Below are 23,327 nucleotides of genomic sequence, written 5' to 3'. Positions count from 1 at the left end.
AGTCCAGCCTCCAGCTCTGATAGGGAAGAGGACACGTGAATGCAGCAGAAAGAAAGGAATGCTGTGGCATGACCTTCAAAGCCAAGAAGGCAGGCACTGAACTTCAAGTCAAGAGGTTCAAATTCTAGTCCTGACCTCACCCCTTACTTGGTACCTGGGGAAGGTCATCCACCTCATTTGGTCTTAACTTTCTTTCTAAGTAAAGCGTGTTCAGTCATGTCCAACACTTTGCGATTCCATGGACTGTAGCCCGCCAGGCTCCTCTCTCCATGGGATTCTCCAGGCAAAAATACTGGAGTGAGTAGCTATTCCCTTTTCCAGGGGATCTTCCCAACCCAGGGGTCAAATCTGGGCTTCCTGTATTGCAGGCAGATTCTTTACTATCTGAGCCACCAGGGAAGCCCCCTAAGTAAAGCAAGAAGGTTTACTTATGTGATCTCTTGAGTTCCTTCTAATGCCCCTTCATGGGTCTTCCGTCCCTTGTCTTCCACTCCCTTGTCCCTACACAGAAGGTAGCACCACCACATGAGACAAATTCACTTAAATCCAACAGATTAGAGAGACACCAGGGTCCTGGGATCCTGGCCTGTCCTACCTGTCTCAGACAAATTCACCATATCCTGCTGGGGACTTTTCTTTATGCATTGAGGTTCTGAGTCTGCCGGTATTTAGGGCACTTAGAAAGAAAGATTTCCTGCTCTCTCTCCCTCCTTTTCCTTTCCCCAGCCTCCTCAGCCCTCCCCTAAATCCAGCATGAGACTGGCTAATTAGGACAAATTACAGCAGGTGGCAACTTGACTTTTTTTTTTTTTTAAAACTTCACAATCCACCAGGGACTAAAAAGCTTTAAAGCAATTTCTCATTTAATCTTCAGACTCAAGTCTAAATTTCACTGCAATCAAAAAGCATAGATTTGATGATTCATTTCCTTCACACTTTTCAAGGTTTAGTATCTTTCTTGAAAGGGATCAACACATCCTAAAGATAATTAAGCAACTGTCATTAAGAAGCAGTTGCAGGCTTCCTAACAACCTCCCCTGACTCTGCTTCTCGTGCCCTCTAAGAGTTTAAGTAAGGTGAGAAATGACTTTTCCCTTTTTCTGAGAATGAAATTCCATATCCAAAAGCTTTATATCCTTTAGCTTTAAACATCCAACCAGTCTTACCCTTGAATGACACAATCAACTTGCAGCAATAGTTATAAAGGTTTTAATTAATTTCCTCCACTGCATACAAAGATCTAGAAATATCATATATCTCTCTTCTGCTCCCTCCAGTTCCTCTCTACCATTCCTTTTCACCTATAGATAACCCCCAAGGGCCTACTCAAAACAATTCTGGATGAATTTGGGGTGGGGGGAACCCTACATTTGATCATTAAGGAAAGGATCTACTGAAGTAACTTTCAAACTTTATCAAGCTTAAGAGAAGGAATTGAAATCCTGTTAAAACACAGGTTCCTTGGTCTGAACATGCTGAAATTTTGATTGTTGTGTTTGGAGTGTGACCTGGAAATCTGCATTTCCTACAAGCTACCAGGTGATGCTGATGTTGTTAATTCTTAGGCCACACTTTCCGTAGCTCTGGTCTAGGAACCCTAGGGAAAGAGAGACTTAACAATAACCAGGTGTCCCAAAAGATGCTTATGTGTAGGGTGCACGGTTGGCCCATGAGAGTTTTAGTTAAAATGTTTTGTCCTGGTGACCCGTCTGGTGAAACATGTCCCAGACTAGATTCAAGTGGTAAGATTCGTTCTGTTATCTAGTCCTTACAGAGATTCCACAGGCAGGTATTAATTATTATTTCATTTGGCAAAGGAGAAACTGAAAGCTTGAGCAGATAAAACAAGCTAGCCTGAGGGAAAGCAGTCAGTGAATGAAATGGTCTGGAATTGAAGCCAAGTATCCTGCTAGGCTCCTCGATCCATGGGATTTCCCAGGCAAGAATACTGGAGTGGGTTGCCGTTTCCTTTTCCAGGAGATCTTCCCAACCCAGGGATCAAACCCGCATCTCCTGCATTATAGGCAGATTCTTTACCACTGAGCCACCGGGGAATGTTTTGCTCCAAATCCAGGCCTTTAACCAACAGTAATGAACCTGCAGAGCCCCCTTTTAGTCCTCTTCAGGGCAGGATGGGGGAATGGTTCTCAGAGGCTTCAACCTGTCATCCTTACTATTCCACAGGAAAACCCAACTTTGCAGTTATAAGCAAAAGTGAAGCGCTAAATCGATCAACAGAGCAGGTACTACAAAGTAGCCAAATTCTTCAGCAGCAACTGACCTGAAGATGTCAAGTGATAAACAACATAATCAGGAAAGTGCTTCAGTGCAGTTTGGCCTCTCCTCCATTTCATGCAAAGAAAATAAGATTATTTCTGTCCGGGAAGGGACATCAGAGATCACCTAGCTGGTGATGCTCCCTGTCAACACTCTTGAGGAATGTGAGTAACCATGAGTAACAGTAACTACGGCTCCATTTCAACCTCAGAGACTTTGGCAGGTGGGGGAGGGTGAGCGGGACAGAATCTTGGGGAGGCATGTTTGAGGGCAGCACTTGGCACTGGAATAGGGCCCCCACTAATTCTGATTCGGTCCTTATACAATCAAATCCCACTGTTCTCTGAGGGTCACTGAATCCATCCCTATATTTTAATTCCTCAAGATTCTGAGGCCTTCGTCCAAGAGAAAGGGTCTTCCTACACTCAGTGCCGGATAGTGACATTCCTCCCTCTGGGTGGTTAAACAAATCTTCCTGGAAGAACCAAAGAAAGCAGAGTCCTAAAGATGTGCAGAAAGACTGAGAGGTCACAAAGGAAACTAGATTCCTCCCTCAGGCCCTTCTTTTTGTCTGTGATGTTTGTTCCCTGGGATTGTCAGTCTTCACACCTACACGCTGATTTTGGCAACAGAGATGCCTAAGAAACAGAGAGCAGACACAGGCATTGATCCAGTAGGAACAGATTTCCCCACCTAAAATTAACTAAGCAACATTCTTCAAACACTTTTAGCTAATTAACAAAAGAACAAAGAGCTTATGTTTATGGAGGTATTTTAGAGAAACAACTAAATCACTTCAAACAAACATTCCTTCTTCAGTTCTTTGCTCCTTTGCAGGGACATGAAATATCGAGATTGCCCTCTCCTAGGACAAAGGATGGTGACTACTAACCTTTGTGGGTCATGTCGGCTTAGGAACAAGGAATCTCTCTGAGCAAATGTTCCCACATACCTGGAAACCAAATAAAAACCCCATCAGCTAGGACGTCAAGGTACCCTACCTTGGGGGAGGTGAAGGTACATTTGAGTTTCCGGGGCACTCTCTCATGGGCCATCTCAGTCCACTCAGCAAACATATCATCACGGTAAGCCAGAGAAACATCCATGGAAACTTCTGCATTTTCTCCTGCAAAAGAAAGGATGCACAATTCAGAAATGGCTTCTGGTAAGATACTTGAAAAACAGTTTTAAAACTCTTCTAGGCTCTACCATGGAAACCAATAAGACAGAAGAGATGTATCAGTTCCTATCAAGCACCAAACCTGACTTTCCAACTCTGAAGACTTAAAAATCACAGGATGAATGTCTGAGCTGGATTCTGGGTCCCCTCCCATAACCAACTGCTCTGCTAAGGAGTCAAAGAGCTCCCACTGAAATTCTTCCAGAGACGGCGGTCATAGTCTCTCACAGACAGTTCCAAATGGTCAGGTTCTAACTCAACATGTATCCTCCTTAATTTATCCCACTGGTCCTACATCTCCCCATATAAGTCCCATGGCACATGAGGTCATTTTTCCACAAAAGTGCCTCAGTACTTGAAACCTACAGCTCATCTGTCCTCTCCTCTCTGATCAAAACCACCAAGATTTTTCACCACCTCTCAGATAAATGACAAGAACGTTGGGTGCTTTCTTCAGGAACATTCTCGTCTGAAAGAACCTTTCTAAAATTCCCCCAAGAAGTTCTCAAATACAGGCTTTCCTGCTTCTCTAAAATGTAAAACTCTTTCTTCAGAGTGTGGACAAAGTTAATTTAAGATGTGAAGGGTTTCTCTAAATTTAAGATGACTTATACACAGGCTGGAATATTAAAATAAGTTCATAATTAAACAAATGAGCATTTAATATACTTCTGTATCAGTAAGGACCATGAATGGGTTTAACTCATCACAGAGCTCATTAAAGAGATTAGTTTGATAAAAATTACATCTATCCATTTGGTCTGTTTTATACTCTGTTGAGCAAGTTTCAGAATAGAGGAGTCTTAATGGGGGAAAAAAGCACAACTACATTTCTAAAATGACCAGGGTGAGCCAGCTCCCACTGCGGTTATGAGACTGGCCTCAGTTCTGGGCTCTGGAACCTCAACTCCATGTCACAAGGGAAACAGTTAAGAATAGCTGCTGTCTAGAAAATTTTGGGGCTTTACTATCCCTGACCCAGTGTGACTCAAAGACAATTTGACAGTGCGAATCCCTAGCTCTCTGAGGAAATCTAGGAAGAGAAAGAAATAATGCAGGAAAGAAGGGATGTGAGGCCATTCTGATATAGACAAAACTCTCAATGAACATCAGTGCCCACTCTTTTATTAGTACCATTTAAATCTTCAATCACCAATAATGAACTATCGGAGAGAAAAAGTGAAAAAAAAATCCCACTTAAAACGATATCAAAAAAAGTAAAAAACCTAGGAATAAACTTAACCAAGAAGGTAAAATACCTATACTCTGCAAACTATGAAATACCGATGCAGGAAACTGAAGATGATACAATGAAATGGAGAGATCTCCCATGCTTTTGTAACGGAATAATTAACACTGTTGAAATGGCCATGCTACCCAAAGCTATCTACAGATGGAATGCAGTACCTATGAAAATACCCATGCCCTTTTTCACAGAACTAAAACAAATAATCGTAAAATTTATATGGGACAACAGAAGACCCTGAACTGCCAAAGCAATCTTGAGAAAAAATAAAGCTGGAGGTATCACCTTCCCAGATTTCGGACTATACCACAAAGCTACAGTAATCAAAAGTGTGGTATGGATACAGAATAGACACATAGATCAACAGAGCAGAATAGTGAACCTAGAAATAAACCCATGCACCTATGGTCAATTAATCTATGACAAAGGAAGCAAGAATATACAATGTAGAAAAGAAAGTCTCTTCAATAAGCAGTGCTGGAGAAACTTGAGCAGCTACATGTAAAAGAATGAGATTACAACATTTCCTCAAACTATATACAAAAATAAACTCAAAATGTATTAAAGACCTAAATGTAGGACATGACACTATAAAGAAGAGAATATAAGCGGGACACTCTTTGACTTAAATCACAGCAGTATTTTTTTTGGATCGGTCTCCTAAGGCAAAAAAATAAAAGCAAAAGTAAACAAACTGAAACCTAATTAAACTTTAAAGCTTTTGCATAGCAAAGGAAAGCGATAATAAAACAAGAAGACAACCTATGGAATGGGAGAAAATATTTACAAATGATGCAAACAACAAGGGGTTAATAGCCAAAATATAAAAACAGGTGGTACAACTCAATATTTAAAAAAACCAAATAACCCAGTCAAAAAATGGACAGAAGACCTGAAAAGACATTTTTCCAAAGAAGATATTCAGATGGCACATGAAAAGATGCTTAACATTGTTAATTATTAGAGAAATACAAGTCAAAGCACAATGAAGTATTACCTACACCTGTCAGAATGGCTAGCATCAAAAAGTCGACAAGTAACAAGTTGGGGTTAGGATGTAGAGAAAAATGAAACCTGTACTCTGCTGTTGGGAATGTAAATTGGTGCAGCCACTATGGAAAAGAATATGGAGATTCTTCCAAAAACTAAAAACAGAACCATATGACCCAGCAATTCCACTCCTGGGTATATATCCAGAAAAACCAAAAACACTAATTCAAAAAGATGCATATACTCTAATGTTCATAGCAGCCATAGTTTCAACACAAAATATAGAAGCAACCCAAGTGTCCATCAACAAATGAGCGGATAAAGAAGATGTGGTATAGGAAGGAGACTCAAGAGGGAGGGGACATATGTATACCTATGGCTGATTCATGTTGAGGTTTGACAGAAAACAACGAAATTATGTAAAGCAATTATCCTTCACCTGAAAAATAAATAAATAAATAAAAAAGATGTGGTACAATTACACACACACACACACAGTGGAATATTAGCCATAAAAAAGAATGAAATTATGCCATTTGCAGCAATGTGGATGGACCTAGAGAATATTATGCTTAGTGAAATAAGTCAGGGAAAGACGAATACCGTATGTTATCACTTACATGTGGAATCTAAAATAATACAAACAAATGCATATGGCAAAACAGAAATAAATATAAAAAACAAACTAGTGGTTACCTGTAGGGAGAGGAGACAGGGAGGGGCATGTCAGGGGTATGATGTTAAGAGATACAAACTACTATGTATAAAACAAACAACAAGGACATATTGTATAGCTCAGAGGATTGTAGCCATTATCTTATAATAACTAAATAGAGTATAACATGCGAAAAAGAAAATCTGAATCTCCATGCTATATATCTGAAACTAATATAATATTGTAAATCAACTATACTTCAATGAAAAAAATAACTAAAGATAATAAATCCTCAGTCAAACATGGTGAATTGGCCACCTGTGTTTTCCTTATCTCACTCCTGAAACTCCACCGAAAAACAAAACAAAAAACAGGAAAGGAAAATAAAAGCCATTAAATCACAAGGGGGGAAAATGATAGTGACAGGAGCAGATCAGAGGTTGCAACAATTGTTTTGAAGATGAAAAATAGAGGAAGTAGGATTTCCTGGCAGCCACAAAGATGGGCACAGCTGAAACTCCACAGAAGGGATATTTTGAAAAAGTGAGCCAATATGTCCAATAGACCCCCAAGCCACTCAGAACTGGAAAGTACCAGGTGTTGCATAAGACAGAAAAGGCAAGATACTGACGACAGAGAAGTGGGGTCAAAGTCTATACACAGAGTCACTGGAAACCCAGTTCTCATCCATCTTCTCAGCTCCGCACAGTCCAGGAGGAGACCCTGGACTTGAGGACACCAGGCTGTGCAGAGACCCAGGGCTGAGAATGCAGAATAATAGGAGTTTGTGTAAGAAACTGCGGGATGCCTGGCTTGGCAGAAGCAATAATCAGAGTTTGTATATCCTCTTGGTTAGGAGCCAGAGTGACTACAACTGCTCCTTGCTTGGCAGCCTCAGTGGTCCAAAGAAAGAACTGGCCCGAGCTTCCATCTGTGAGTTGAGTATCAGGTACCAAGTTACCTCCTTTTCACTTCTAACCCTGGGATTAGGAATTGGGACTGTCAACTCTATTGAAAGGGCATTTCCACAGAACTCAACAGTATAAATATGAAAGGTATAAAGGAAGTTATCAGTTCTTATGTTGAGCTCCTTGGAGGGCCAGGGTTCAGGGCAGCACTGGCCTTAGATACAACACAGCAGGAGAGGTCCTGAATCTCAGCCCCAGACTTTTAAAGGGTCCTTCTCTAGGAACTTCACTGCTGGCCCAGTGGTTAAGAATCTGCCTTCCAATGAAGGGGGACATAGGTTTGATCCCTTGTCAGGGAACTAAGATTCCACGTGCTGCAGGGCAGCTAAGCCCACACACAGCAACTAGAGAGCCACATGGCACAACCAGAGATGCCTGCGAACTGCAACTACTGAACCCATGCACGGCAACAAGAGAGAAGTCCACAGGCTGCAGCCAAGAGCACGCATACCACAGCAAAGGCCTGGAGCAGCGAAAAATAAAGAAATGAATGAAAGTCTCTCAGTCGTGTCCGACTCTTTGCGACTGCATGGACTGTAGCCCACCAGTCTCCTCTGTCCATGGGATTCTCCAGGCAAGAACACTGAAGTGGGTTGCCATGCCCTCCTCCAGGGGATCTTCCCAACCCAGGGATCGAACCCAAGTCTCCTGCATCGCAGGCGATTCTTGACCATCTGAGCCACCAGGGAAGCCCAGTGTAAATAAATAAATATATATATATAAAATTAGCAAATAAATAAAGGGTCCCACTCTGTCTCACCCTTTCCCCAGTTGTTCATTTCTTCTCCGGATGAGAAGACCCTGAAGTGAAAGGGACATGCTTACCAAGAGCCTAACCTCTCTCCCAATTTATAGAATATGGCCCAGGAACTCAGGAATCTAGAATACATACTCAGACAGCTCTAAGCCTATTTCCACATCCTGGGGAGGAGGACAACTTCCCCAGATCTGGTCTCCCAAAGGGAACTACAAAACTACTTTTGCACCTTTGGGCTCATGAGTGATCAAAGGGCTGCTGTTTATGGGAGGACATGGACAGAGGTTGAGCTTGGAGGGCGGGGTGTCCACACATAAACATATTCTTTGTGTGGGATGGAGTCAGGAATGGGAAGAAAAGACATTGAGAAACCCACACTCCCTGATCCATCACATTTTTGACACTGAATCCCAAGGAGTCCAAGAATCCTAAATTCAAATCCAGACTTCCAGTTCATCATGAAGATAGATTAGCTACACTTGGGTGATAGGACTTATTTGGCTTAACAATTTGTTGGTGTGATTTATCACTATAGAATATGTAGACATATGGCAGCCATGCCTTCACAGGTACTCTTGCCCTGAGCGCCACAAGTGTTAGGGGTGGGCTTACAGAGCAGGTGCCTCAGGGACAGAAAGGGCCAGACACACTTGCCTCCTGTCTGTCTTCCTATTTTAAGAGTTATTGCTACCTGGTGGGAATCTCCAAACTGTTTGAAAATATGCTGTTAAAAACAAAAATTTTACAGACTGTTTTCATGTACAGTTACTCTCTATTAGGCCCTCATGACTTCTGTGCTTTCATTTAAATGACCTTACTAAACAACTCTATAAAGTGGGCATGGGTATTTCCTTTTGATTAGTAAGTAAACTGAGGCCCTCAGACATGAAGTGACTTGCCTGAAGTTGTATTGTTGGTAATATGAGAAAGAACTATTTTGAAACCTTCTTAAAAGACAACCATCTTTTTTGTATTGCTTAAAGAAAACTGGGTAACTTGTGATGAAAGAAGCCCCTCAAATGAGTCACAAAACAAGAACAGGTACGTCTTTAATAAAAACAAGGCTCCGTGTGAACACTGTACTCTTTTATCCTCACACCCATCCTATGAGGAAGAAGTCAGATAGAAAAACTGCCCAAGAATACATGTTAGTAAGTGGCAGAGCTAGGCCTTACACCTCAGTCTGGTTCCCCCAGACCCCATCACCCTCTACCATCTTTGTTGGCAGAAACAGAATTCAAAAGAAACCTAATAGTTGAATCAAGCACACTGCATGCAAAGGCCACTTAACTGACCAAACACAACTCTCTAGGGGAAAGAAACATGCAGTGCTTCCAGGAGACCACTGGGAGCATGGCTGCAATTCTCTAACCTGAGAATTGAGGAGAGGAATGGCCAGACCTACAGAGCATCACTGCAGAAAACTGCCTGGAGAAGGATAAAGGGACCCACCCTGCCTGGAACTGGAAGCCCAGCGACACCTGTGTTCCGATCTTGGATCTGGCCCTAACCTGGTGTGTGATCAGGGACGGGAGACAGCCCCATGTACGGGGGGCAGCTGCTTTCAACTCCAACCCTCAAGAGACAGCATAAGTTATCTTTCCAGACCTGCCGCTTCGCGAGAAGCCAGATTCAGATGGTTATACATCTCTCAATTTTTGAATGTCAATAACCAACTCACTAAAAACAAAACGAAGGGACTTCCGTGGCAGTCTAGCAGTTAAGAATTTGCCTTGTCATGCAGGGGATGCAGTTTTAATCCTTAGTTGGGGAACTAAGATCCCACATGCAGTGAAGCAGCTAAGCCTGCGAGCTGCAACTAGAGAGCCTGCATGGTCTGGAGCCCACATTCTACAACCAGAGAGTCCACGCACCACAACAAAAGATCCTGTGTGATGCGATGGAGATCCCACGTGCCACCCCTAAGACTCAATGCAGCCAAATAAATAAAAATAAATATCTAAAATAAAACCACCAAAAGGAAACAAAATCTCTGCCCAGGTCAGCTAAGAAAACATCATTCTTTGGGGTGAAGGGAGACACTTTTCATACTGCCCCATACCACTATTCTTTTCTTCCCATTTTGCCATCAAGTGAAGTTCTTTCTGAACTTTTTCTATTTTGTTCCTGAAATTTACCACAGGCTCTGCCTAATCCTCATGGATCACCTCCCTACTTTCTGTGCTGTCTGGGGCAGATGTTATCATTCCTGTTCATAAGGCAGAGAAGCCAAGACTCAGCTTCCCCTAGAAACATCAGACTCAAGCTTCTAGAGCTTCATGGCCTGTGGTTCTTACACAGGGAGAATGGCCAGTTCAAGTGACGTGCAAGCCTCCCCTCTCAGGACTCTGTGATCTCCCCCCACCCATGGACACTCACAGTTTCTTCACCCTGTTGGAAGAGGACTTGCCTCCTAGGACGCTGGGGCTTCCCAGGTGGTGCTAGTAGTCAAGAACACACTTGCCAATGCGGGAGACAGAAGAGGCATGGGTTCCATCCCTAGCTTGGGAAGATCCCTTGGAGAAGGACATGGCAATCCATCCCAGTATTCTTGCCTGAAGAATCTCATGGACAAAGAAGCCTGGATGGCCACGGTCCATAGAGTCGCACAGAGTCAGACATGACTGAAGCAACCGAGCATACACCTAGGACTTTGTGATCTTTAAATCAGTTACTACACGAAAAATTCTTAGATCAGTGCTGAAAGCATGATGGGTTTAGCTATTGTTTTTATCATTTCATGAGGGATATGAAAGTAAGTCTCCTATCTACTTTAATTCAAAATAGTTACCAGGTTTCAGAGACATGAACCTCCCACTATGAACCCATATCCAAACCTGGAGCACAAAATGCAGAGAAAGGAAAACACTGGGCAGAGGACCCCAGCAGAGCTGTGAAGTCAGCCGCCAGAATCACTTTCTCTTCTGTCTCCAATGGATTCGGAAACAAGCTCAGCTTTAATGACTATGTTGCAGGTAATAAAACACTGGTCTCATGACTCCTACAGTACTGTTTGGGCAATACTCCCCTCCCCACCTCCACAGAGAGAATGAAAGGGAAGCATTCAATTCGAACTCCTTGGGAGAATGGCAGGAAGGCCAAGACTACCTCTGGCTCCCGGAGAACCTTCTCTATAAGACAAGAATGCTTGTTACACCAGTTCTATGGGGTGAAGCTGTAAAGTATCAGCATAGGGCATTTATAGATTTGAGATGCATGCTTTCCACACCTAAATGAGACCAGCAGCCTTGTTGTCCTGTGGGCTGTCTGAGACTCACATTTCTCAAATGACTTTGGAGATAACATTTTGTTTGCTTGGAAAATCCATTCTCAATACTGGGAAGGGAAGTGTGGAAAGGCACAGCTGGAATTTCCTCCCTGTTATGGAAGCAGTGCTCTGACATGAGGAACCTGGAGTGCAGGGTTCTGTGGGAGCAGATCCAGACCGAGTACCATTACAAGCAGAAAGATCCATGCCTTCCCACACTGGGACACACAGACCAAGCATACCCTTAAGAAGCATTTATCTCTGCATGAGTTAAACCATCCTGCCCTTCATGGGAAAAGTGTTTGCCAATCAGTTTTGTGAAGACAAGTGGAAAGCCAGAGAGGTGAGCAAGTCCTCAGCATAAGCCAAAAATGATGGGGGAGGGGGGACAAAGAGCTAGGAAACAGCGTGAACACCCCAAAAAACCTAGGGCAGCTGCTTAATGTCAGAATGGCCCCTGGGAGAGAGGCTGAAGTTATGAAAGATGAGCCTTCTTTGAGGAATTCATCAGAATGCTTCTTACTTACACTTTTGGAAATAGGCATTTGCCAGTCAGGATATTACAGAGTGTGGGGGCCAAACAGATCCACTTTTCAGTTTTATCTTTATGTCTTCTTAGCTAAGTGACTTTTGATTAAGTCCATTTCCACCTCTGCAATATAGCAACAGCGGGGACCTACTTCCCAAGGTTGTTGACAGAGTCACTTGGCATATAAACACTTAAAAATCCTCATTTCTTTTCCATCCAGTCCCATGATGATTAGGTGATATTATTGATCAGTTAAAGAAGTAAAGGGGAAAAGGGGGAGGGCAAGTTACATTAAGAGAAAATAAAGAATTATTTTATGGTTGTCAAAAGCTTTTCAGTTCCCTGAGAAACCTTGATTTCCCTGGACCCTTGCCCTGAGAAAAAATTAGAGATTTAAAATGCTCACACACATTCCCACATTACCTAGGGGAGCTGCCAGTCACCAGGTTTGTTTGGGTAACCTCAGAAGGAGGCCGTGCAGACCAGCCTCCTCCCAGCCTCCTGCAGACATATAATCTGGGGTTATTTATGCCAGCGTTCCTTCCCTGATCAAAAACTCCCTGACCTGGCTTGTATTTTCTTGATGCTTTCAATTAAGGAAATAACAAAACCAACCCTGTCCTATATCCATGGTTAGGTCTGGCAAAAATGGACTCAGCTAATTATAAATTTGGTCCTGGCTGTTTTTTTAAGATGCCCTACAGGCCTGGGTGTGAGGTAGTTATAAAATGAATGAGTACAATTATTTCACAAACCAGACTAACAGTTGAGTTCACCTGTCTCACTTTTACCCCATCATGTCAAGCATTTGCATTGTGGAGAAATATTTTTCACATGTAAGACATTTTTCTAAGCATCATCAGAATGATCCCTTGCTATATTCTGAAGCAGTATCTCCTAACTGAAGTAACTTGTCTATGAAAATATGAGCAGGACACAGTGGAATGTTCCCCACAACAGGCCCTTTGCAAAGTGACATCTTCTCAGAAAATATCCACATAGCCCTACTGCGTCCTACTGGACTGCTTAAAGGATATACATTTCAAAAAGTAGCTGGGGCATCAAATGTTTTGTAAACAAATGAATTGGTAGGACAACAGAATATAGAAAAACCACATCCTGGTGTTCACTGAGTTGTAGAGTAGCTCTTTTCCCCTCCTTATTTTATTTAAGCTTCTTGGCTGCATAGCATACAGGATCTTAGTTCCCCAACCAAGGAATGAACCCAAGCCACCTACAGTGGAGACATGGAGCCTTAACCATCAGACCACCAGGGAAATCCCACTCCTTCCCCTTCCAACTCAGCACACTCATTCTGAGGGGTCTCATCACTTCCTGGGGCATCAGCCACCTCTCAAGTTCAGATTTCCCTCCTGAGTTTCAAATCTGCATGCCCACTTCCCATTGGATGGATGGCTCTATTTCCACAGTTCACAGAAGAAAGCCAAACCACCAAATTCTGAGCTCATCAAGTCTTACAGATTTATCTCCCTCTCTCTCCTCACCACCACCCTCCGCTTGTTCAAAGTGTAAGTGTTAGTCATTCGGTCATGTCCGACTCTTTGCAACCCTGTGGACTGTAGCCTGCCAGGCTCCTCTGTCCATGGAATTCTCCAGGCAAGAATACTAGAATGGGTAGCCATTCCCTTCTCCAGGGGATCTTCCAGACCCAGGGAGCAAAGCTGGGTATTCCACATTTCAGGCAAATTCGTTACCGTTTGAGCCACCAGGCAAGCCCTTATTTGAGGCCACCATCATCTCAGGTCTAGATGACTCAAACACATGCCCCATGTATGTTTCTTACACTGTAGTCAGCTAGATGATTTCTAAAATACTTTCAATGCCTTTACATTGCCCTCAGTCTAATCCTGAAACTCCGTAAATGGCATACAAGACTAAGACCTGGCTCCTGGTTAGCATCTCAGGATCTCATCTCACAACCGCTTTCCTATCCCTGCCCGCTACACTGGTCACCTTAGCCTGCCATCCCACCTCCAGCCTTGAAGATGGGTAAGAGCTCAGGCTCCAGAGAGACGCAGCCTGGGATCAGGGGCCACCTTGACCACTTGGTGCCTGTGCAATGGTCGGCAAGTCACCGAACTTCTCTATAAAGGGGGGATGACAGTGTGTCCATGTCCTATGGTTGTGAGGATTACACGTGCTAGTCACTCACACAACCCTAGTATACAGTAAGCACTCAAGAAATGCTGACTGCTTTTTTAAGGCTTCCCTGATAACTCAGCTGGTAAAGAATCTGCCTGTAATGCAGGAGACCCGGGTTCAATTCCTGGGTCGGGAAGATCCCCTGGAGAAGGGATAGGCTACCCACTCCAGTATTCTTGGGCTTTCCTTATGGTTCAACTGGTAAAAAAATCCGCCTTCAATGTGGGAGGCCTGGGTTCAATCCCTGGACTGGGAAAACCCTCTGTGAAAGGGAAAGGCTACCCACTCCAGTATTCTGGCCTGGGAGAAATTCCATGTACTGGATAGTCCAGGGGGTTGCAAAGAGTCAGACACAACTGAGCAACTTTTACTTTTCAGTTTCACTAAAAGTTATCTACGCTTACTGCACTTGGGGTCCCTGCTAGCACACAGGGTTTTTACTGGGCGCCTTCTTTGAGAGGGTATATTACAGAAGAGCTTTTTCTCTGGGCTGCAGACAGTACTCTGAAGATAGTGCTTGGCATCCCCCCTCATGCCAGAATAACACTTGCTCATCTTCTAGAATTCTACAGACTCATTCCCACCTTCCCTCACCCACTAAAACAGATGGGGGGCTTCTCCTCTTGCTCCTATAGACCCTGTGTGTCCTTGCTGTAACAAGTATCCTACTGCAGCTCAGCTACTGACTACTTCCCTCTCTTTCTTTGCCTACCCACCTCCCACTTTGAGAGGTTCTGAGAGCCAAGGACTGCCTCGGTCTTGTTCATAGCTACATCACTCACGTCTTTACAAAACATCATAAATATTTGCCAAATTAATGAATGAATATAATTCTTCTTTCTCCAAATTGCCTTAAAATCCAAAATTCCCTCTGTCACTCCATCATTTCTACACCACTTGTGTGTAGCCTACAGCCTGCTATTTTGGGGGCATTCACTTTATTTCCCCTACAGCCTGCTTCCTTTCTCCCACCCCCACACATATGTATACACACACACACACTCTCAGAAAAAAAGGATGTTCTTCAAATTTGGCAAAGGGTACCATCAAGGAGCAATACACCTGCTCTCTAGGACTGGGTGGAAACAGAGTGAGCCTGAGGGGGTCATCATTCCCTTCCTCCTGCTCCATCTGAATTACAGTATGGAGTTGCAATAGTGTTCTGCTTGAGAGGGCTAGTAGGGGTAGAGGAGGAGACAACTCCTGAAAGTCCGTCGCACTGCAAGGAGATCAAACCAGTCAGTCCAAAAGGAAATCAACCCTGAATACTCATTGGAAGGACTGAGGCTGAAGCTCCATTACTTTGACCACCTGATGCGAAGACTCAACTCACTGGAAAACACTCTGATTCTGGGAAAAGGTTGAAGGCAAAAAGGAGAAGAATGTGACAGAGGATGTGGTGGTTAGATAGCATCACTGACTCAATGAACATGAATTTGAGCAAACTCCAGGATATAGTGAAGGACAGGGAAGCCTGGCCTGTTGCAGTCCACTGGGTCACAAAGAGTCAGACACACCTTAACAACTGAACAACAATAATCATGCCTGTCCACATCTACAGAGATAAGAGAATAGGTTGAACTACTGGTAAGACTCCAGGGAAGAAAAATCTACAGCACTCACTTGGGTATGACATGTTAGGTCTCTGATAATCTACTCAAGCCTACTTATCCGGGACAGAAAAGAAGCCCATCAGGAACTGAGAAATCATAACAGCTGATGCAGCCACCATGATGGAATAATATACCTCTGAAACCTCTAATGCTAGTTGGACCATCCAATCCCTGTTTTCCTCCACCAAATACATTTAAGCACCTACTAGTTTCAAGGCAGAGTCATTGCCCTCAATTGTTCACAGTAAGGTAAGGAAGGCAGCTGTTTTTCAGTTGCGAAGTCATGTCTGACTCTTTGTGATCCCATGGATTATAGCCTGCCAAGTTCCTCTGTCCCAGGGGTTTCCCAGACAAGAATACTGGAATGGGTTGCCATTTCCTTCTCCAGGGGATATTCTCAACCTGGGGATCGAACCAGCACTTCCTGCATTGGTAGGTGGATTCTTTACTAATGAGCCACCAGGGAAGGAATATTACCCCATGTGGGCAGTGCATATGAAATAGGTGTATTCAGTCAGTCCTCTGTATCCACAGATGCAGAACCTGCAGACATGGAAGGCTGACTGTACTGCACCATATAAAGGTGCAGTATATAAAGGACGTGGGCATCTGTGAATTTTGACATTCACAGGGGTCCTGGAGCCAAACCCCCAGGGACATCAAGGGACAACTGTAGTCAGCATAAGATGCCAAGAGTGCTAACTAGGGGGATGAGAAACAGAGCACAGAGTATACAACCTTCTGAAGTATCTCATCTAAAAGAAACGATGTTTAACTGTTGACTCAGGATGAGTAAGAGTTCACTAGGTAAGGAAGAAGGAATTACAGGCAGAGGGAATCACGTGGCTAGAGAGTCATGGGAGCACAAAATAGCACAGTGCAGTCAGAGAAATCAGCTCATTCAATATGGCAGGGAATGGGAGATGGAGTAGAGAAAACAGACAAGGTTGGGATGAGGAAGCATCTGCTAAGAAAGAGAAGAAATGTGCTCTGAACATTGCAGCATCTTATTTAGAAGGATGTTTAAGCAGAGAGATCCGGCAGCTGTGTGAAAGGCAGACTGGGATGGGGCGGGGATGGGGGGAGGAGCGGGTAGAGAGATCTCGAAAAAATTGAGGCCTGCTGCACTTACACAGTTCTCAGGATATTTAAGATTATTGACTCTCATAGTAAATGTCACCAGAAGGATCTTCCCTGTTTTCCAAGGAACCTGAACTCAACAATGAACCAATCATTTCCTGACAAAGCTAGAGAAATCAGAACCATCCAAGCTGGCAAGTGTTAAAACGCTGGAGAGCAAATGTGGCAACAGCTCTTTCCTGTTTGACCATAATCAACATAAATGTGGAGTGAGAACAAACCTGACAGCCAGGGGAGGGAAACGCACAGTGGGCTGCTTTGCTTTCTCCCCAGGACACCAGCAGTGCACAGAGCGTTTAGAAGAACAGCTGATGGTTATGAAAATCTACCTGCCCTCCCCCTCCCCCCCAAATGCAATTAGAGAAGAGGGCTTCATTCACCCTGAATCTAAGAATAGATGATGGCAGAGTTTACAGACTGACAGCTGCATTCTCATACAGTAACCAGGAGAGGAAAGGGATGGCTAATTTAACTTAACAGCTCCCAAAACAAACAGTGCAGAAGTAGTCCAGGATAAAGAGAAAACACAAAGGTCACTTCTTCAAAGGGCTAGAGGAGGGATGGGGTCACTCCGTGGCAGTTTATTAGTCCTCCTAAAACCCTGCTTGAAACCAGGGAAGCAGTGTGCCCAGATCTGCCCAGCGTCCTTCAGACAGGAGCTCTGACGGATGAAGATGCAGAAGCTCAAGCAAGATCAGGCAGGAGAGCCAGGACTTGCCCGCTTCTTCCTACACCTAAAAGCTAAGAAAGTCACATTTTTCTAGATAAGAGCTCTTCCCCACCATCCCCTCCTCCCACTCAACCTTCCTCTAAATCACACTCTGCCTAGCCTGGAGCAGGGGGGAAAAAAAAGTATATTATCCAGGAAATAAACATGGATCATTAAGGGAAAGAAACCAGGTGTCTCAGAGGAGTGAACCATTTTGGTTGTCCTCTCCTCGGTCCCAAAATGTTTCAGTTTTCTTCCACAGTCTGCCTGGCCCAGGGAGAGGATTACGGTTGGGCTTCAAAAGAAACAAGGACATGCTTGTGAATGGCAAGCGGACCCTCTCCGAGGCTCTCCCACAGATCGGTGCTGGCTCCCGGGGCGGCTGCCAGCCAGCTAAATGTCAGATCTCTGCACCCCGCATTCCCGCGCCGCACTACCTCCATCGCCCTGGTGACTAAGCTGTTTCAACAGCTGTGTTATTGCTGGAGTCAGGCCAGTGTTATTCGCACAGAGTATTTGTTTCATGTGGCTTAGGTGGGGATGGGGGGCTTCCCTAGTGGCTCAGACGGTAAAGAATCTGCCTGCAATGCAGGAGACCTGGGTTTGATCCCTGGGTTGGGAAGATCCCCTGGGAGGGCATGGCAACCCACTCCAGTATTCTTGCCTGGAGAATCCCCATGGACGCAGGAGCCTGGTGGACTTACATGGGATGACAAAGAGTCGGACACGACTGAGCGACTAAGCACACAGGTGGGGATTGGGGTTCTCATTTGCAGATGAGGTCCTCCCCTTGATCATCAGTGAGGGCATTCCCTGAGCTCCAGGCAGCAATGGGACAATGTGGGGGAGCTGCTCAGGCTTCCAGGAGATAGATGGACTCAACACCACAGAGAGGGTGGAGAAGGCATCCATGTCTGTGAGAGTGAAGGATAACCAAAAACCAGAGCTCTGGGTCGGGCCCCAAAGACCTTCATCACTCCTCCCTCAGTAACAGCCACTGATGCTCAGAGCAGGTTCCTCCTGCTCTTCCTCCCCAGTCACCTCTCCCAGTCTCTCCTTTGAAAGACTCTTTCCTTTCCGGTAATGTTGGCACTCCCCCCGCCCCACCCCATCTTGGTCAATCTTTCCATGCATCTATCTCCCCCACACTTGCCTCTGAGTAACACTAAGTCTGGGCACTGTCCTCCCGAGTGCTTGTCCCTCAGCCCCTGGCCCTTCCCTCTCTCACTGTGTGGCTTACCATCATTTACACTCATCTCACTCCTGCAGCAAGTTAGGCCCACTGACTTGTTCATCCCCTCCAACCCCCAACATCTCTACCTAGCCTCTTGCCCAGCATGGCGGGTGCGGCAGGCATTCCTGACCAACTGCTGAATAAGCCAACCCAACTCTCTCCCATCGAGGACTGATGGAACACGGGCCGAGGCATGGCACTTGTTACCTTTCTTATCTGTGGGCAGGACCACTTTCCACTTCTGGTCCATTCCAGGCTGCATCCTCCCAAGAGCCCCGCTAGCCTGCTATCCCTCCTAAGTTGTTCTCACCAACAGCAATCAAGTTACATTTTCTGATGGTGAAGAGATCACAGAAATGTGTTTTCTTATAAAGGAGGTCTTGTATTTTTAAAAGACATAAAACGAAGTTTCTCTAAAGCTCTCATTTTTGAGTGCTGATTATGTGTAGACATTTTCAGCCACACCTAGATGCCAGCCGGGTATAGAAGATTATCTGTAATCTCAAAATGAGGAAACCGAGGCATGTGGTCTCAGGATCAGTGTGGGAGGGAGGCAAACTGAATGGGGTTTGCCTGACTTCATCACTCCAGGCCTCTCCCATGACATCATGAGTTAGGAGATGAGACCTGTTTCTTGCTCTGGGAAAGTCACTAATTAGCTGTACAACTGGAATAAGTCACTTTACACATTGTATTCTTTCATTAAATTCTGATGTTGAACATATGATGACTAAGGTCCTTTTAACATCTCTTGAACACAGTAAATGAAAACACCACCAGATGCTTAACTGCCTTCTACCTTGGCGGTGCTGTGTTAAAAACAAAGAACAGTAAAACAATTCCTGCCTTCAGGGCACTTGCAATGGAGTTGGCGTGACCAGGGATAGAAACTTGATGTTGACTAACATAAAGAGTTAAACAGAAACAAATGTAAAAATCCCAGAGTACACAGCAGTCCTGGAGAAAAAACAATGTCACAACTATTAAATGACAAGAGGACATTTCAACAATGGTTTCCTTCCCCCCCATAAAAATACCTTTGTGCTGTCGCCAGGACAAGCCAGCTACCTAAAGGGATCCCGTCTGTTTCACTGGAAAGCTTTGTTTCCGACAAGTTTCGTAAAGGAAAAAGTAGGCTAGCAAAAGCTTTTTATTTCCAACCCACCTTTTCCTCATTCCCATGAATGAGGAGGGGATAAGAGTGACAGCAGGCAGCCAGGGAGAAAAATAATATGGCTGGTGGGTCCTGACCTCTTGGATTCCTGCCGACAGACGAGCCCGAGAGGCAACATTTAATTGTGAAAAAACCAGCCTTGCTCGCCTCTTATCTTTTTCCTCTGTGACTTAAAACCCACAATTACTGGCAACCCCTAGATTCCGAGTTACTCAGCTGGTGGTGGCAGCGATGGCTGTGTCTGTGGCTGAAAAGCAAAAGGGGAGTTAGATTTTACCTGCCTCGGAAGCCAGCCTTGTGCGAACACAGCCCTAACCCAGCTTTATGACTTCTCCCATTAAAAAGTTCACAGATGCCTCCCGTTGGGAAGACCACCATGTGAGAAGTCCAGATTGGGGGAAAAAGAAAAATTCAATTTCCAGCTGCTGTATAATTCAAAGGACAAGCTACAAGTCTCAAATCCTGAATTCCACATTTCATTTCAGTACTAAATATGCGATTTTCAATTCTTTTTCTTAAGGATCAAACTCCAAATTTCTTAGCCCAGTCATCATGGCAACTCACCAAATCAGCCTGTCTTTCTTTTAGGAGCTCATCTTTTCTCTCTAATATGAAATTCTTCTAACAAAGGAATTTACCATCTTCTGCATACAACATGTTATTTCACAGTATTTCATGGTGGAAAAACAGGGTTCTTAGTCCTGCCTTCCTCAGCTGCAACCCAGATGACTTTGGAGAAGTCATGTAACTTCTATAATCTCCATTTGCAGACTTCTAAGAGGTTTTCTCCCACATACCTCTGCTCCCTTCTTGAATTATTACTCTATTCCCAAATATTTTAATTTACATATTCATGTTTACAGTCAAATATGATTAAATCATCCCTTGTGCACATAATCTCCTAAGGGTGCTGAGAATTTCCCACATCTTTTATTTTAGGGTGTTAGGGTGATCAGCATGCAACCGGGCACCCAGGGGGTCTCCCTATACCACGAAAGTAGAACTCTTCCTTGAGATTCACGAACCTCTGAATCCCACAGATGACCTTCAGGTCTTCAGTTGAAATATGAATACAAAGTATCTGTATGGAGTTTGTGCACATTTTTCTCTCAATGTCAAGGTCTTTGACCCAAAGTTAAGAACCACTGTCCTTAAGTAGTGACAGGCCTGTGGCTAGCATCTGTTCAGGTCCTTGTTTTACATACTGGGTCCTGCTCCCTGCCGCCATTTCTGGGCTACTATGTTCTCTTCAGAACTTACATTTCTTCTCTCTGCTCAAGTCCAGTAACTCACCTTTATTGAGCATTTATTCTGTATACTTGCTATGTAAAAGCCTCATATGTATTACTGTTTCATCCTTAAAACAATCCTAATAAGCGTGGTACTACTATTATCTCTATTTTATAGATAAAGAAAATGAAGTATAAGGAAGTTCAGAAACTTACTTGCCAAAGGTGTCACATAAATTTGTTAAGTGACAGGTCCAGTTTTTGGCCCAACACTCTGGCTTCAGAACAAAATAAGGCTGCCCTTGGATTGTCTCCTTGCCAACAGATAGTAGAGAATCACAGATTCCACCATCTCTCATTAAGACTCCACCCTTCAAGGCTCAATTAAAAAACTGTATTCACAGTGAGTTAATCATTTCCCCCTCCTGTGTTCATGGAATATTTTGGGCACTTAGCACTGAACACACTAGTGTGATTTTTTTTGTTTCTTTCTCTTCTAACTAGACAGTGAGCTCCTAACTAATTCTTTTGAGTACATCTCAAGTATTTACTGTTCTTGGGGCTATGCTAAGTATGGGGACACAAAGATGAACAAAATACAGTTCCTGCCCTCAAAATTCAGTCTTTCAGGATAGAGAGAAGTAAACAAAGAAGGACCATGAGGTTTTTTGAAATTGTATTATGAAAAATAAGGATTTATCTTTATACCTTAATTTCTGAGTAAAAAATGCCAGCACACAGTAGAAGCCCAATAAATGACCACTAAGTGAATGTAGGACTTTGGAAAGGGGGCCTCAGAAGCTGGGCTGTTAAATTTAAAAGATCTACCATCCCTTTATGAAAACTCTTTGAGGTTATTTATATACTGACTCACCTAAAAACTGCTTCCTGAGTTGGTGTCTATGATACATTTTTTAATGTCAGCCTAAAAATACACTTCCAGTACACCAACCCTGTCTGCCTACCCAAGGACTAGAAATGAACACAAGGTAACACGTAACAAAATGAAAGACAAGAAAACTCACTCAACACTAAGTTTACCCACTAACATACGGGCATCCATCCCCACTTAACAGCCATCTTCTAAAATGGTTCACTCTTGAGGGTCTTTGAAGTAACTGATTCACAAAGCTGAAGGGATACTCATGAGATTTTTATAGTCTAAGAACCTTAAGTGAGTCATGGACTCTCAGCCAAAGAGACACAGAGTGGACGGGACCTTAGGGGTCATCTCGTATGATTTCCCACTCAGATCAGAAAGCCTCTCCAGGGCACTATCGATGGATTCATGCCATAGACTCAGTGGGAAAAGGCACTCGATTCCCAAGATCACTTACACTTACAACCCCTCTATTTCTCAGCTAGGAGACTTTGGACAAATCATTTAACTTCAGTTTCCTCTCTTTCTATAAGGGAGAACTGTTGAGATGATCAGATGAAATAAAAATAAAGTTATCTTACTAAGAGATAATTTGTTTGCAAGTAACAGGACTTTACACACACTAGCTTAAGTAGAATTAGCTGGAAGGATACAAAGGTATCTTGAGAAGTTCAAGTGCTAATAAGCCTGAGGAACCAGAAGCAGGAAGATAAAACAGTCAGGGAGAGATTCATCACTTGTAGTCGATTGTAATTATACCCCATGGGCCTTCATCTCCACTTTTTCTTTGTATCCGGTTTTCCCACTTTGCCAACCAACTTTCTCTGCTTCTCCAGGCATGTAACGAATGATGGCTGCCCAGGTAGCCCTCAGGACTTTTCAGTTTAAATGTCAATGAAGGTGAGCCTAGAAATAGTGAACCCCAATTTCTTATAAGACAGAATCTGATTGTTCCCCCTTGGGGCAAGGGCCTATCCTAATCCAATCAGCTATGGCTGAGGGACTGATCATGTGGCCAAGTGCCCATTCAGGAGGCATGGTGGAAGTCCACACTCTGAGGGAGGGGAAATAGACAAGTTCTGTAAGAAAATGATATGAGGCCAAACCAGGTGGCTGGCAACACAGACAACCACCAGCATCTCTAGTACAAAAGTACTTTGTAAAGAAATCAACACCAAATGCAAGTTATCATTGTGGTCATCATTATGATTGCCCCCTCAACCAATTCCTGCTTGATTGTTACCAATGACAGGCTGCTCACTACCTGGAGAGACAGCCCTTTCATTGCTGAACAATTTCATTTATTAAAACTTTT

The 23,327-nt window shown here is 43.8% G+C and overlaps 1 protein-coding gene across 2 annotated transcripts in view; it reads right to left on the bottom strand.

Moving 5' to 3' along the window:
* Positions 1-23,327, bottom strand: part of WLS (Wnt ligand secretion mediator) — a 113,442-nt gene that overhangs the window by 40,368 nt on the left and 49,747 nt on the right. For both annotated transcript variants that reach the window (XM_061121643.1, XM_061121644.1), the window contains exon 3: positions 3,279-3,403. In XM_061121643.1, coding sequence (XP_060977626.1) covers positions 3,279-3,403 — 125 coding nt within the window. The remainder of the gene's footprint in view (positions 1-3,278; positions 3,404-23,327) is intronic.

This window comes from Dama dama, chromosome 20, assembly GCF_033118175.1.
Source record: "Dama dama isolate Ldn47 chromosome 20, ASM3311817v1, whole genome shotgun sequence".
NCBI lineage: Eukaryota > Metazoa > Chordata > Mammalia > Artiodactyla > Cervidae > Dama > Dama dama.
This window is presented reverse-complemented; position numbering and strand designations above follow the sequence as displayed.